Here is a 14,970-nt window from a genome sequence, read left to right on the forward strand (position 1 = left end):
TCTATCTCCCTTTGTTAACCATGGAGTTGATACAGTGCTTTATTTATTTAGTTTTTTATTGCTTACTTCTTGGCATGAACACTTGACAAACTTACTACTATGCTCTATTTTTTGTAAATTTATTGATATCATTCTAACTTTGCTAGAATTCCACTCGTCCATGCGCTTTGTAGCTGCACGATGATTGGTTATCTACCTTTCATATATCACCTTTAAAATACCTCAATTTTGTAAATGGGGTCTAGAATTCCAATCGTCTATGCGCTTAGTAGCTGCAAGACGTGTTGTAATCTAGCTCCTATCTGTTATAATTTTTTATTGATCTTAATTGAAAACGAGGAACTAGAAGCTGCAAGACGTACTGGGATATTTATTAATTGTACAGCGCCCTTGAGGTGATTTTCACAAAAATGGCGCTATATAAATTATCCAAGTATATATATATATGTCATTCTAGCAAGAAACAGTCGATTCAGGATTACACGTTACGAAATAAGCAATTCGGGTCCCATTTAATCTTTTATTTCCTATTTATTTTTCTTATTTGGAGCAATATAAATGTAATAAAGAAGAATCTCTCACTCAAAATAATGCAACCATGACCAAACGACATTTCCAGATAGGTACTCGTATGTTAAATATCCACACAAAAAGTAAGGTTAGGTTAGGTTAGCAGGTAAGCGATTGAAATGTAAAAAAGAACAGTAAAATTGTAGTATAATGTTTTCAGAACCACCGAAAATATTCGTTAAAGTAATGCTACCAGCAGCTCACGAAATATTTAGACTTGTATAAAATACCTAAAATGTGAGTTTCATAATTCTTTCAGTTTATCGATTATGTACCCCTACAAGTACGGCGCAATAGCTACTGTAATATCAATTCTCACGTAATAAATTAACTCTCCATTATTTGGACTACCCTGTCCTGCATTAATACACCGAGGGGTTGGGAGGGACGGATGAGGGGGAGGTGTTCCATCTTATTATTTTTTACCTGTTTCCGAGTTTTTAATTTACGAAACCGGCTTATTTTTCTTTTGTCTGAAGCGGAAATTTTGCAAATTAACTATTTAAGAGCAGATCCCCTCCTACCCTCCCCCCCCTTCCGCTATTGTATTATTATCGTTCAGCAAAACTGATTGAAATTCTCGGAGCTTTTACATTTTTCATTCTTTTAAGGAAGATTATCAAATTGAAATGTTTTAATTATTCAGTATTCCGTAAAAATACGATTTAAATTATAATTCTCTCTCCGAGCAACAACATGAATAAGTCATCTTCGGGGAAAAATAATTTGGTTTCTTCATCTCATCTTTATGTTAAAGAATTACTTTCCAGACTACGTACTGCGTTGTTCGGGGGGTTAATGTTTCATTTTGTAGCCCACAGTCAAAACAATACATATCCTGGAATACCGATGAATACAAAGCGAACATTTAACATTTAAATTTGGAATATTCCGTGAAAAGAATACTTAATTATATTGACTATATTATATTCGACAGTCGAAGGGGAAAATAGTTCCAAGAAAACATTGGATTTTTACAACATCGTGAAGATAGGTTTCCGCGGTCACTGCTATCAATGTGTCTCTTTTTTGGGTAATCCCGTTTAAGTTGGATTCGCTCCAACGTTTTGGCTACCATTGCAGCAGCCATCTTCAGGCTGAATTGTGCGGAAAAATTGCAGAAAAAATATGTATTTACGTACTGGTAAATACCAAGTTAACGGCAAAGAAAAGCGTCGATGAACATAAAAGAGCGTAAACGGCGCCCTGAAAGATCTGCAATAGCGGAATATTTTATAGAAACAGGACATCTTTTCGCCTTCGAACCGAAGAGTTCGCATAAGCCTAGAAATTACAGTGCACGAATAATAAAAGAGGCAATTTAAATACACAAAAACCTAAATAACATAAACAATGACGACGCCGACGGGCTGAAATTAAACTCGACATGGTTCCGGCACTAAACGCTACAAAATGACACTGAATGTGCCTGATGCCGACTGCCACACGGTACAAATTACTCGCACATGGACACTTATTTTTTCTATCGCTTTCAATATTAGATTTCTCCTCAGGTGAAATTATGACGGCGGAAGCCACGCACAATGGGGCGACACATCACGATGTTAACGTCGGCCAGCGCCGGGGTGGATGGGATGGGGGTAGGAGAGGGGGGGGGTAGCAGCGGAGGATAATAAAAAGAGGCAATCTTCTCACCGTGGGCGGGGTGAGGAGGAGGGAGAGGGAGGTAGAGGTAATGCCGACCTAAATAGTAAATGAGACGTCCGCCATCTTGCAATGGGAATTTAAAAAAGAAATAACAGGTTAAAGAGGGTGCGGGGGGCCTGTGCAGGGGTAGCTCTTCCCTATTCCTTATTACATGGTAATAGTGCGGCGGACTCGCGGTGCACGCGCCCCACTACGCTCCCTCGTGCTACACCATTTGTTTTACACTCAGCATACCCGTTATTATTTTAAGAATGCCTTAATTTTCGTAGACGACACATTTACGAGTATGTCGCTTGTTTAGCGAGCAAAAGGTCTCGGGTTCGATTCCCGACACGGTTGAGATGAAAAATAGAGGTGTTTTTTCACTAGAATATTTCATCGACCCCGGACTGCCGTCTGAAGGGTAAACCTGATCACCTTATCTTCACGTGACGATATATTGTCGAGATACGCTGCGATTAGTGTGCCGCTAGGTGCGGAGAGGGAAATTATGATAATGACGATGATTAATAAATAAAATAAATAATTTGCATATACACTGAACACTTACTCGTATATTACATTATGTTACTAAGATATTTTTTTATTTATCTTTCCCCTAACCGCACCCAATGGTGCATGGGGCACCGCATTTGTAAACCAGATGCAGCGTATTAAGATCATCTGTTGGGTGAACGTAAATTGATCAGTCCTACGCGTCAGATGCAAGTCTGAGAACAATTAAATATTGCAGTTAAAACAACCTTTAAAAATAATGGTTCACATCCACCCTGCCAGAAATCGAACTCGGGACCTTAAAGATAAACCAAAACTCTGGACGAGTGTTTTTTAGTGATTCTGAGTAATTCATAATTGAATCCTTTAAGTGCATGTTTGATTTCGTTGTCGTTATTTTATGGGCAAATAATATGTGCTATATAATATATTATATTTAGCAGACCTTTTCAGGATCTTTCAGTTTCCTATATTTTTCAGGATATTAGCATGATCAGGATAGGGAGAAATTAATCTTAAATGTTATTATTCTAAAAATGATTGATTGTGTCTGTCAGTACGGGCCTATTTCACGCGTATTATGCCAATCCACTCGGTCCGGTAAAATAAGGGTGGGTTGATACTTATTTATTATTTTCTTTTTTGGTTTTATTTATTTAGTTTCTACTAGCGGGTGAAAATTTTGCTAAAAGAAATCGAGTGGAGATTAGTCGGCCTCATAGTTAACTGTTTCGTGTGTTTACCTACTCATTGAGAAATTTTATTTAAAAAAATATATTAATAAATCCATGCTATGTTATTTCATTGTGCCATAGGTTGGACGTTCGACTAAATTGGAGGCTAGGAATTTGAGCTCTATTCTTTGAAAAAAAATGGATTAATTTTCGTCGGTTACAATTCGACCTTCAAAGCTTGGGTTGAAGTGATGACATGCGCCCTAAAGCGCTGTCTCTCTCAGTAATTTATTAATTATTTTACACCGGACTGATGCGACAGAGACAACGTTCTACAAAGTTGACAGTCCTTATGTTTCTTATGTAATTTATCAACTGTCGACGCGTAAACACACGGAACGCGCTGTCAAATATTTTTGGGTTATATTAATGCACGGAAAAGAGCGGTTAAAATTAAATTTCATAGTATTCAATTGGATTTTGAAAAGTATGAAATTAAAACAACGCGCTGTAATTGTCCGTTTATTTTGTGTTCATTTGTTTATGACTTTTTTGTTTTCTGAAAAAATATAGTGAACTAATAATTTATCACTGGTGAACTGTGGTCATATTTAAACATAGCAAGTATTTGACTCAGTAAGTGCTGAAATTAAATAAATTAATGACCCGATGTATGCTTGTAATATAAAATAGTAATATTCGTGGTGAATATTTTTATAATTATTTGTTCCAAATACAGTTGATTTTTGCTCAAAAACCTTAAATTTCTTCCTTTGTTTTTCAATCTTAACTTCAATGACAACACGGCGAGTTCCGGATTCGATTTCCAATGAGATTACAATAATACATGTATTGTTTTACGTTTATCGTAATTTTAAGACTGATGATTACGATTTACCCAAATATTTAAATTTCAGAGGCCAGCTTCAACGAGTTGTAAATAACTCACGATTAGAAAAAGGGAAGCGGGTTCGAACGTCGCACATAGTGGTATTTGGCCTGAAAAGCTGGCCAAAACCATTTTACAGATTTTATCAAAGGCAAATGCATATTAAAGTACATTGGACTTTTTTAAAATTCAATTCTGATTCAAATAATTATATTTTAATGTGTTTTTGGTGAAATAGAGATTTTTTTTTAAATTTATTTTTTTTAAATTTATTTTTTTAAAATTTATTTTTTTTAAATTTTTATTTGACTAATTTGACAGATAACATGAATGATATATAATATATTTCTATTCACTGCACACTTCCTCGTCCTCTTTCTCTTCTTCGTCTTCATTTGTATTGTCAGTGAATTGGTTTTGCTTTAACATTTCTAACGCATCTTTGGATAATAGCTCTTTTGCTTTTGTTGACTTAGGGCGCTTGCTAGTTAAATATGGATCTGACGTTAACAAAAGCCGATTTAAAATGTTTTTGTTACAGTCCACTCTTGAAAATTTGCGGGAAAAATTTAGCCTGTATTGCCTTAAATGCTTATTTCTTGCTTCTGCAGCTTCTTCTGATAATTGCCCAATTGGCAGTAGGGCATGAGAAATGACACTAGGTCCGTAAATTAATATTTTGTGGACTGTAGGTGACATCGGCTGCCATGTCTATAGATTTTTATAGTATTTTGCACTGTCAAATGCATATTTAGAAAACTTTTCTATATCAATTTTGAAACCACTGGAAATTATTTCTAAAATTATCTTAAATCTATGAATAAACTCTTGATTTACTCCTGTGAGTAATGCAGATTCCCCAAGGTCTTCAAAACGTTGACGACATGTATTACCATCATTGGTGTAACCGAAGCCAGCTTTTGGCACATCCACGAGCAATCCCATTTTATTTTAAAATTTCGTTGCTCTGCTCGGGAATTTTGTAATTTTTTAAATAATTTTTCCTGCAGCTCGATGACTCATCTGTGCTACATACGTCAATTTATCAGCCGCTTCACTTTTTCTAAGTTCCATTGTTTTACGGCGTTTTGAGCGATCACTCGATATTCCGAATTCTTTGCTCGGCCTACCCCCTATGAAGATACTAGCGGGTAAGAAAATGTCAGTATTCATTTGTAAATGTTTTTTTTTTAAAACTTCTTCTGTGCGGTTACATGAGAGCCATTTGTTTTGTAAACATTCTTAAAACTTTTCAGTTAGCTGCGGAAAGCAACAACCAGCTCAGTTAAACATTTCGTAATTTGAACAATTTCGTCATCCAAATATTAAGGTTTTTGGTCCAAAAATCTTTCTGAACTTCCTTTGACTATCTCATGAAGGTATTTTTGAGTTACGATTTGATTTTTTTGGTTTTGAGTTTCAAAATCTGTAAAATTTAAAACTAAAGTTAAAAACTCGATATATCATATATTTCAGTTGGCGGAGAAAAAAAAAACTTTAAAAAAAAATGTGTACTCTCGGGCATACTTTTTCTCAAAGAAATGTTAAATGAAGAGTTATACTATAATAACATATAGTTTTTGTTTAGTAGAAACGAGTAGAACATATTTGAAATCACTAATTTACGTAAAAAAAATACAAAAGTTAGACGCCCTTTTACGGCCGTGTTTGAACATGAACAAAGGATAAGTATAATATAAAATAACGGCCAAAAAATAGATATTTATTATGTACGTACTTTGTACTTTAATTTTATTCTTTGTAATAGTCACTAAAGCACGGCAAAGCTTTTTTTTAATGCAACGAAAAGTTCATTCAAAATGGAGCGCCGAGAAAACAGACATGCGGGTTTGACAAAGGTTAAGTTCTGACTGCAAACTTGACTCGGTGTTGGGCATAACACGAGTATTATGCATGTCATATGACGTCATGTTTATCTACCTATTCGGATACCCGAACACAGCCATATTCTGTAAGGTTTGCGATTTGAGGTTTTGGCCATGTTTTAAAGATTAATACTTGTTAGTGCGTCGGACCTCGCCCCCGGTCGGCTGACTGCCGGAGGCCGCAAGAGCGTCTAATGCTCCTGCAATTATTGATATTCTGGATTTCTAACAACAGAGTTATGGAGCGCGGTGCTCGCACTCGCAGCACTCGCTACGGTAGCTACAGTCGCGCAGCGCGCGGAGCGGAGCGCGGAGTCGACTGTCTCAGTAAATAATTAATGTCGTTACCCGTTACCGTGTTTGCCGTTGTCATATTTAATCTGTCATATCTTAGCGGATTATTAAAACTAATTGTTATTGCATAATGTATTAGGAGCAGCAGATGGTTCGGAGGAATTAAACGGCGAGCGGGGGATCTTCTTGTCTTACTAATTAAAATTTACCGAATTCCCTTATTTAATAATTAAAGCGCCGTTAAGTGAATATTTCATTACGATCCTCGGGACGACTGAGCGCCGCGCAACGTCGAATACCAGTACCAAGTATCACAGAGCGCTATTTTTTAAATGTATTACTTTGATTGATACATTTTAATCAAATCTAGAAAATCATTAAGTATTTATAGTAAAATTACCATATCACCTGCAGTCCTTCTTTATTATATTCCCTTCTCTTAGTGTAAATTTATTATAAATATTACCGAATTTAATTTCTCTCTTTGTATTTGTTAATTTGTGTAATTTGTTGTTGTCCTATATTTAAAGGTGGAGATCGAACGGAACCTAGTAACTATAGACCTATAGCAAATTTAACTGTATTTAATAAAATCTTTGAAAAATGTATTCATAAACGATTAATGGGACATATTAAAAATCTTAATATAATATGCTTAAACCAACATGGTTTTCAAGAAAAAAAAGGAACTGGAACCGCTCTAGTAAATTTGATTAATTATATTCAAACAAATATGGATGCTAAAATTCCAACCACAGGAGTAATATTAGATTTTAAAAAAGCTTTTGATACGGTTCACATTGAGACCATGATAAAAAAATTAAATGATATAGGAGTAAAATCTCAAGAATACAAACTATTAAAATCATACTTAACTAATCGGAAGCAGTATACCTTTGTAAATGAAAAAAAAAGTAAAATACAAACAGTAAATTTTGGAGTCCCACAAGGATCTATTTTGGGTCCACTGTTATATATTTTATATATTAATGACTTATCACTGTATAATTTTAAAGGGAAAATTATTATGTATGCCGATGACATTGGACTTTTTTATAAAAATCAAACAGACGTATTAACAAACAATGACATAAACGAAGACCTTACTATATTGACTAAATGGACAAACACAAACTTACTTACACTTAATGAAAAAAAATGCAATATTATCCATTTTGAATCTAGAAAAAAATGTCACAAAGTAGATGCTTACATAAATAATGAACGACTAACTGAAATTGAACATGTTAAATATTTAGGACTAACAATAGACAGACAATTGACATGGACAATTCATATCAACAATTTAATTAGCAAAGTGGCAACTTTATCGAGTCTATTTTTTAAAATCAAAAACTTTGTTCCAATAAAGGAAAAAATTTTAATGTATGAAGCATATGTTAAAACTAAAATATGTTATATGCAACTACTATGGGGAACAGGATATCAAAATGACATAAACAGACTACAAAGACAGCAAAATAAAATATTAAAGTTAGTATATGACCTTCCCTATCTAACAGCAACTAAAGAACTTTTTGAACAAACTAAACAATTAAACGTAACTGAACTCTTTAAACTAGAATCTTTAAAATTTATTCATAAATTAGCCACTGATGTAATTGTAGACGAAGAATTAAAACTTGAAAAAAATTGTAGTAAACATGAACACAATACGAGAATTTCAGAAAAATATCATATACAATCTTTTAAAACGAGAAAAGGACAATCGAGACTTATAAACCATGGACTGAAATTATACAATAAACTACCAGACAAAACTAAACAAAAGACTCAGGCAACCTTTACAAAAGATGTTAAAAATATTATTATTAACAGTAGAATTTGAATTTTAAAAGTGAAAACATTTTGTTAAATGTATGTAACCCGTAAGGGTTTATCAATAAAAATTTAAATAAAAAAAAAAAAAAAAAAAATATTATATTTATATCGGAGCCCCCCGGGACAAAACTTGCGGGTCGATGGGTGGGTTTTCAACTGCAGACTTTCGCGTAGGCATTAATAATTCTTTACGTACATACATTTAAAACAAAACCGGTCATCAGTGACCGCAAACTTATCAATCCGAAAAATGTTATTCCAAGCGCATTGACTGGTAAGAGACGCGGAGACTACACGTCTATACAAATATGTATACAGCAATAAAGTGTAACGTGACTTTTTATTGTTTCAGTGGTGGATTCCGCCCCTTGGACGGTTCCAGACCTGCACCTCCTCTCTTCTTTCCCCCTCACCTGTCCGGTTTACCGCACTTCAGTCAGCCACTCTTCCCGCCGCTCAAAGGTGAGTCCCCGTTAAATTACATAATATCGAGTCCTTGTTATCCAGGCTGGTGAGTTACAGTAACACAAATCGGCGAGTCTCAGTTATGCAACCCAGTGTGAGTCCCAGTGACGCAGGATAGTGAGGTCGATTTACATAGGCCGGCGAGTCCCGGTCATACGGGCTTGTGAGTCTCAGTTACACAAGCCGGTGAGTCCCAGTTACGCAGGAGGGTGAGTTCCATTTACAAAGGCTAGCGAGTCCTGGTCACACAGGCTGGTGAGTCTCAGCTACACGAGCTGGTGAGACCTAGTTACACGGGATAGTGAGTCCTAGATGCATGGGCTAGTTAGTTCTTATTACTCATAATTGATTTCATTTCTTATTATTCCTAGTTATCCTGCGATTTTATTCATGATAATTCTGAGGGTAAAAAGTTATGTTACCGGTTGAATTGTTAGGTTGAGACAATCAAAATCAAAAAAGGAATTGAAGGAAATGAGTTGAACACGTGGAGCGAATTGTAAGAAATTAGTTGAACACGTGGACCAAACGGTCGGCGAAAGAATGGCTAAAATGTCTTACGATCCGGAAGTTGAAAGATACAGAAAACGAGGAAAACTAGGAAAGACATGGCATGACCAAATTCAACAAATATTTGAAGACGGACATGTCCGTCGTTGACATGTCAAAAGTCGTAATAATCAGAAAAAAAAGACATATTAAATGGCTATGGGGAAATGGCGTGATGGTTTGTCGGTTAAATGTTTCAGAGACACAATAATGCGTAAAAACTGGGGGAAATAATATGAGGAACTTCAGCCCGACAAGAAATTGGATACAAAAAATGTTATCTGTCATATATGTCATATGAGTCAACCAATGATAATGGAGTTGTGAAAGATTTCCGTTTTACGGTAATTTAACAGACCAATCGGCAGAATTGACCGAGAAGAAGCGGAAGAGAACTTAAGACGTCACACGTGGAGTAATATTAGTAATACAAAACATGAAAAAATCATAGCGCTGATAATACGGTACAAAAAACTGAAATAAAAAAAATACTTAATTTAAAAGTGATATTAAAAACTACGAAATAAAAAAAAAACACTAAACTAACTCATTCTGTAGGCAGAATGCAATTTATTTATTTATTTATCAGTGTATACAGTATACTCGGCACAAATGACTTTTATAAAAATAAATACAATTAACATACAGTGTTCTATGACAAAATTATAAAATAATATCATAACAATAACAACAACAACAAACCATCACGCCGTTTCCCCGTAAGGGCAGGCAGAGAGGATAGAACGCCACATCACTCTATCTTTGCATACAGATCTCGCTTCTTCTACATTCATACATCTTCTCATGCACGCGCGCCGATTATTCCGACTTTTGACATGTCCATCTTCAAGTATTTGTTGGATTTGGTCATGCCATGTCTTTCTCGGTCTACCTCTATTTCTGCATCCATCAATATTCGCATTGTAAATATTCTTAGCCGTTCTTTCGCTGTCCATTCGTTCTACATGTCCAAACCAGCGCAGAGCTCCTTTTAAAAAAACAAATAATTAAAGATAATAAAATTTAAATTTTAAAACTAAAAAAAAAACAAATATGCAGTCGTACGTTTATAAATATATTTGACGTGTATTTATTTATAGATTTATGTTTCTCTTTTTATAAATGATCATAAATACTTGAACATAAGTCAAAATCCTAAACTATTTCTTTAATAGCAAGTTGAAACTTCATTTGGCTAATGTGAAAAATGTCAATACAACTGATCTGGTTCCCTAGACTGTGCAATATTTAAATAGCAATGTTCAACATTGGTTAAAAAAACAGAATTGTTTTCGGGAAAACACTAAAAGCAATAGATAATAATATGTCGTTGTATGTTCAGAATTTAAAAAAAAATTTCATTCGAAATTTAAGAGCTTCTATATGTATAAAAAAATTGTTTCATAGAGATTAAAACCAGCTTTAGGCGTGAGGCTATCTATTTAGGTTTTGCTTTGAAACACAAATATGATCGATACAATACAATTTACAACTTTGTTTGACAGCGATATACCGTTGTTAATGTTGAGATAAAACTAAGCATACCTAATGATTAAACGAACATTAAAAGAGTCGCCGTCTACAGGGTTCCCCGGGCTGTGCTCCTGCTGCCCCATGAAGCCGCTGTCGCTGCTGCCGTCCCCGCCCGCGCCCGACCAGCGCTCGTCCAGCGTGGCGGAGCTGCGCCGGCGCGCGCGCGAGCACTCGGCCGCGCTGCTGCACGGCCTGCACGGCCTGCAGGGCCTGCACGGCCTGCAGGGCCTGCACGGCCTGCGCGGCCTGCACGGCCTGCCGCTGCTGCCGCCGCTGGCGCTGCACGCGCTCAACCGCGCTCCGTCCCCCGCCGCGCCGCCGTCCCCGTCGCCCAAGGAGGAGGACTAGGCGGGCTGGGGGCTGCGGGCAGCCGTACTTAACTCGCAAACTGTCTTCATCCGGTCTGCATCGACTTCGGTCGTGTTACGATGAGTTTTATTCCGCGATGCGTACCTGCCGCGTACCTATGGACGGGGTCCGTTCGCGACGCGGGCGGCGAGGGGCGCTGGCGGACTAGTAACACCCCGCTCCCGCTCCCGCTCCCGGGGAGGGCCCGATCGGTCCTTGCCGTTAGTGCTGTTCGGGCTGCTTTAATGAACGAGATCGATATTTCGATTTTTAGTATAAAAACAGTTTTGTTTTCTTATAAATACTAAAAGTGTGCAGCCATAGTACTGCATACAAAAAAGTACCAAAATTCATAGTATTTTAGAGCGGAATAATTGATTTATCACGCTAAACAAGAGACAAAGGCAGCGGAAGCAAATAACCCACAAAATTGTTAAAATACTGAACAATAAATATGAATACAGTACTAACGGTGTGGCTTTACTTTTTCATAAATAAAAAAATAACTAAATTCTAATTATGATTCACCATCACGATGAATGCGTGTGTATTTTATTAATATATATTTTATTTTATTTCCATTTTTAATAATTAAATATGAAATCAGAAGTGATGAAATAGCTTAAAAATTAACGGTTTGATTAAAAATTAATGCTATATAAGTAAAACACGTCGAACCGGTAAAAAAATAAACATTAAAATAAGAACCACGAACCTTACCTTTGGATGAAAACAATGTCAAGAAAAAACGTGGATTCAAACCTAAATGTAATTTACCGATTATCAAAATTAATACTATTCCCGAGTAAAATTCTGCAGAAATCCTCACATTGCGAATATAAATGTGTGAATATCGACGCTCTAACTTTCATCAAAACTCACCGGGCAGCGTCGCAACAATACCGCATTCTTTTCGCGCCATAAACGTAGACCCCGCAATACATTCATACATTGTGGAAATGTGAAGTTAAAAGAATCTTAGAGAAGAGACACCTACCTTTTTAGTTTTGATGACGTGATATTCGCCATTCGGGTTGGTCCGGTAAATTTTGTCCTTACGGATATTATAGCGATTGTGATATCAGCCGCGGAACAGTACAATTTTCGGTCAAAAATGATCGAAATTCTCCCCCAAGTAGAAATAAGATAAGAGAATGCTAAAATTATATTAACGAAGAATCATATTGTTGACTGATAGATAATTCACTCGAAGGTACGAGTAGTAATCTAAAAGAAATTCAGCATACCCGAGTGACTCCTGTGACTCGCGTGAGTACCTACCGGTACTACCGCGAATTCGTTCAACCCGATCGTTATAGTGAGATTAATACCTAGTATCGTGTTCCCGCAATATGCCCACATACTCGTGTAGTTCCGATAAACCCACACCGATAGTGCATAGGTACCCGTTACTCGAGTGAGTAGGTACTGTATTCTATATAATATATACCGTTCACTGACGTAGAGTTAGTAAGTATAAAGTGTTCTTCATCTTGTAAATAATATAAAACTAAGAAATGTTTAACAGCTGTTATTGTGAAGTATATTCTGCGGGGAGTTCCGATTGTTAGGTAGCTTTAATAAAAAGATTGTAGCGATGGATGTAATAAATAAATGAACAAAAACAACTCTTTTAATTCCCATGGTCCGTAATACTCAGACATCACATTTTAACACCAGGAGGTATCTTTCTAGCTATCTACGATATTATTTATTAACACAATGCTAGTCTTGTGGTCAGCGCCACGCAGAAAAACACGCTCGAGTTCGATTATAAAAATGGTTGTCTTACCTTATGATCGGATCGGTATCCGATGCCCTAGGTACCATCGAGTGCGGATGACGGCGAAATCGATTCGATCACAACCAGTTGTACAAGTAAACATCTTAAAAAGGAAATCGAGTGGAGATGCATCCTCGAAGTCCCGAGTTCGATTCCTGGAAAGGGTCAAGATGAAATAATTCTTTCAAAGGTGGTTGGTTAGCTACGATATTTCACTGTCCCCGGGCTGGCACGTGAAGTACTCGTATAAGGCTGACCAATTTACCTTTATACAACAGATGATCGGATGAAGTGAAGGATGGAGTTTTTAACTTGCATTCAAATTGTAGCGCATCTTGTTCACTCAATGCACGAATCTTAGATAATTAGACTTACGCTTCAGATCCGTTACGCTGAGGAGTTGAACTGGCCGCATTTAAACTACATGCTGGAACTGAGCTGAACTGTCCATGGACCATGGTCCATGAACCCCACCTTCTATTGTCTATTCAAATCTTTAATAACCTTATGTATTGCGTGCTTACACAAGCAAACATTGTATTTAATGTTTGTAAACAATTGTATCTGACCACTTACAGACTTTTCTTTTATTAGTTTCGAAACTCGTCAGTGATAGCTACTAACAGCGTGTGTTTTATCAACACGTTGGTATTATATGATTGAGTAACTACTTGAACGGAAGGTTCAATGATGTCTGTCAATAGTTCGGCTTCTCCGGAATGAGTTTTCTGCGGTTCCCTCTTCATTAAGCAAATTCGAAGAAGTTTCTCAACAAGGCCACAGCCGATTATCCCGACTAATCCTTGCGCAATAGTTACGAGACACATATAGGTGACGAAGGTCGACATGCATATCCGCACCTGATGATTTATATGAAAAAGGACTCACTGGTACACCGAACGCGGAGTATCTTGACCACCTGTTACATGAAGGTAAGGAAGGCGCTAAGCCGGGGATAGTGAAATCGATCCCCGGATCTCAAGCACGGTGAGCTAACGCGCCGCCCGCTATACTACGAACTTCGCATATCGCCGCTCGCCACTCGCCACTCGCCACTCGCCACTCGATTTCCTTTTTCGGGATTCTTCTCACCACTATTAAGTTAGATCGTAACACATAAAGGCTGTAGTCTGGTAAAACGCACGCAAAATTAGGAAATCAAACGATTTTGCCATATTAAAACAAAAAAAAAAATTTACGCCATAATATATATATATTTTTTTTAATTATCTGTTTCCGTACCAGAAAATCTACGACGACCTTTTGAAGAACAGCGAGCAAACCAAGATTTTTACAGAAGGCTTCGGCCTTAAACTAAAAAAAAAGATATAGAGAGTGAATATGAAGACAGTTTTATTCTATCAAAAATACTTTTAGTTGTATCGAGCAGCAATGGGAAAGAAAATAATTACATCAAGATTTGACCATTTCAAAAAGCACTGTTTTACTATTTGACACATAAGTACGATATTTTTTTAATAAGTAATCAATTATTTTGTTTTTTTGTAACCTTCTTTATGTACTGGCAGAGCCGATACATTGTAAAATAATTGATATCAAACATTCAATTGTTTTCATTTAAGTAATACATCATTATTCCCTTTCCGCTCCCGATGGTGCACTTGGCACTGCATCGGTACACCAATCGCAAAATATCTCGATCGTTTTTGCAACATGAAGGTAAGATGATCAGTCTTACGGTTCAGGTGCCAGTCCAGGGACTATGATCTATTCTAGTTGTAAAAACACCCTTTTAAATAAATATTTCATATCAACCTTGTCGGGGATCGAACTCGAGACCTCTTACAAGGTCTGCAAACGCGCTGACCACTCCACCACGAGGCCGAAAAACTATCAAACAAGTTATGAAAAAAAGTATTTTGTTTCCTATTTATTTTATTTCTTCAGGTAACTCATTGTACCCGAGAGTAACCATCGAGTTAAACACACACGTACAAAATTCTGGTTGTATTT

At 36.6% G+C, this 14,970-nt stretch overlaps 1 protein-coding gene across 1 annotated transcript in view; it reads left to right on the forward strand.

Annotated features, from left to right (window-relative positions):
- Drgx (Dorsal root ganglia homeobox) overlaps positions 1–12,783 on the forward strand; it is a 153,173-nt gene extending 140,390 nt beyond the window's left edge. The window contains exons 8-9 of the mRNA XM_088230899.1: positions 8,671–8,780; positions 10,918–12,783. Coding sequence (XP_088087025.1) covers positions 8,671–8,780; positions 10,918–11,213 — 406 coding nt within the window. The 3' untranslated portion in view covers positions 11,214–12,783. The remainder of the gene's footprint in view (positions 1–8,670; positions 8,781–10,917) is intronic.
- Positions 12,784–14,970: the final 2,187 nt, after the last annotated feature.

This window comes from Micrasema longulum, unplaced genomic scaffold (genome assembly GCF_059751315.1).
Source record: "Micrasema longulum isolate JH-2025_06_02 unplaced genomic scaffold, ASM5975131v1 h1tg000826l, whole genome shotgun sequence".
NCBI lineage: Eukaryota > Metazoa > Arthropoda > Insecta > Trichoptera > Brachycentridae > Micrasema > Micrasema longulum.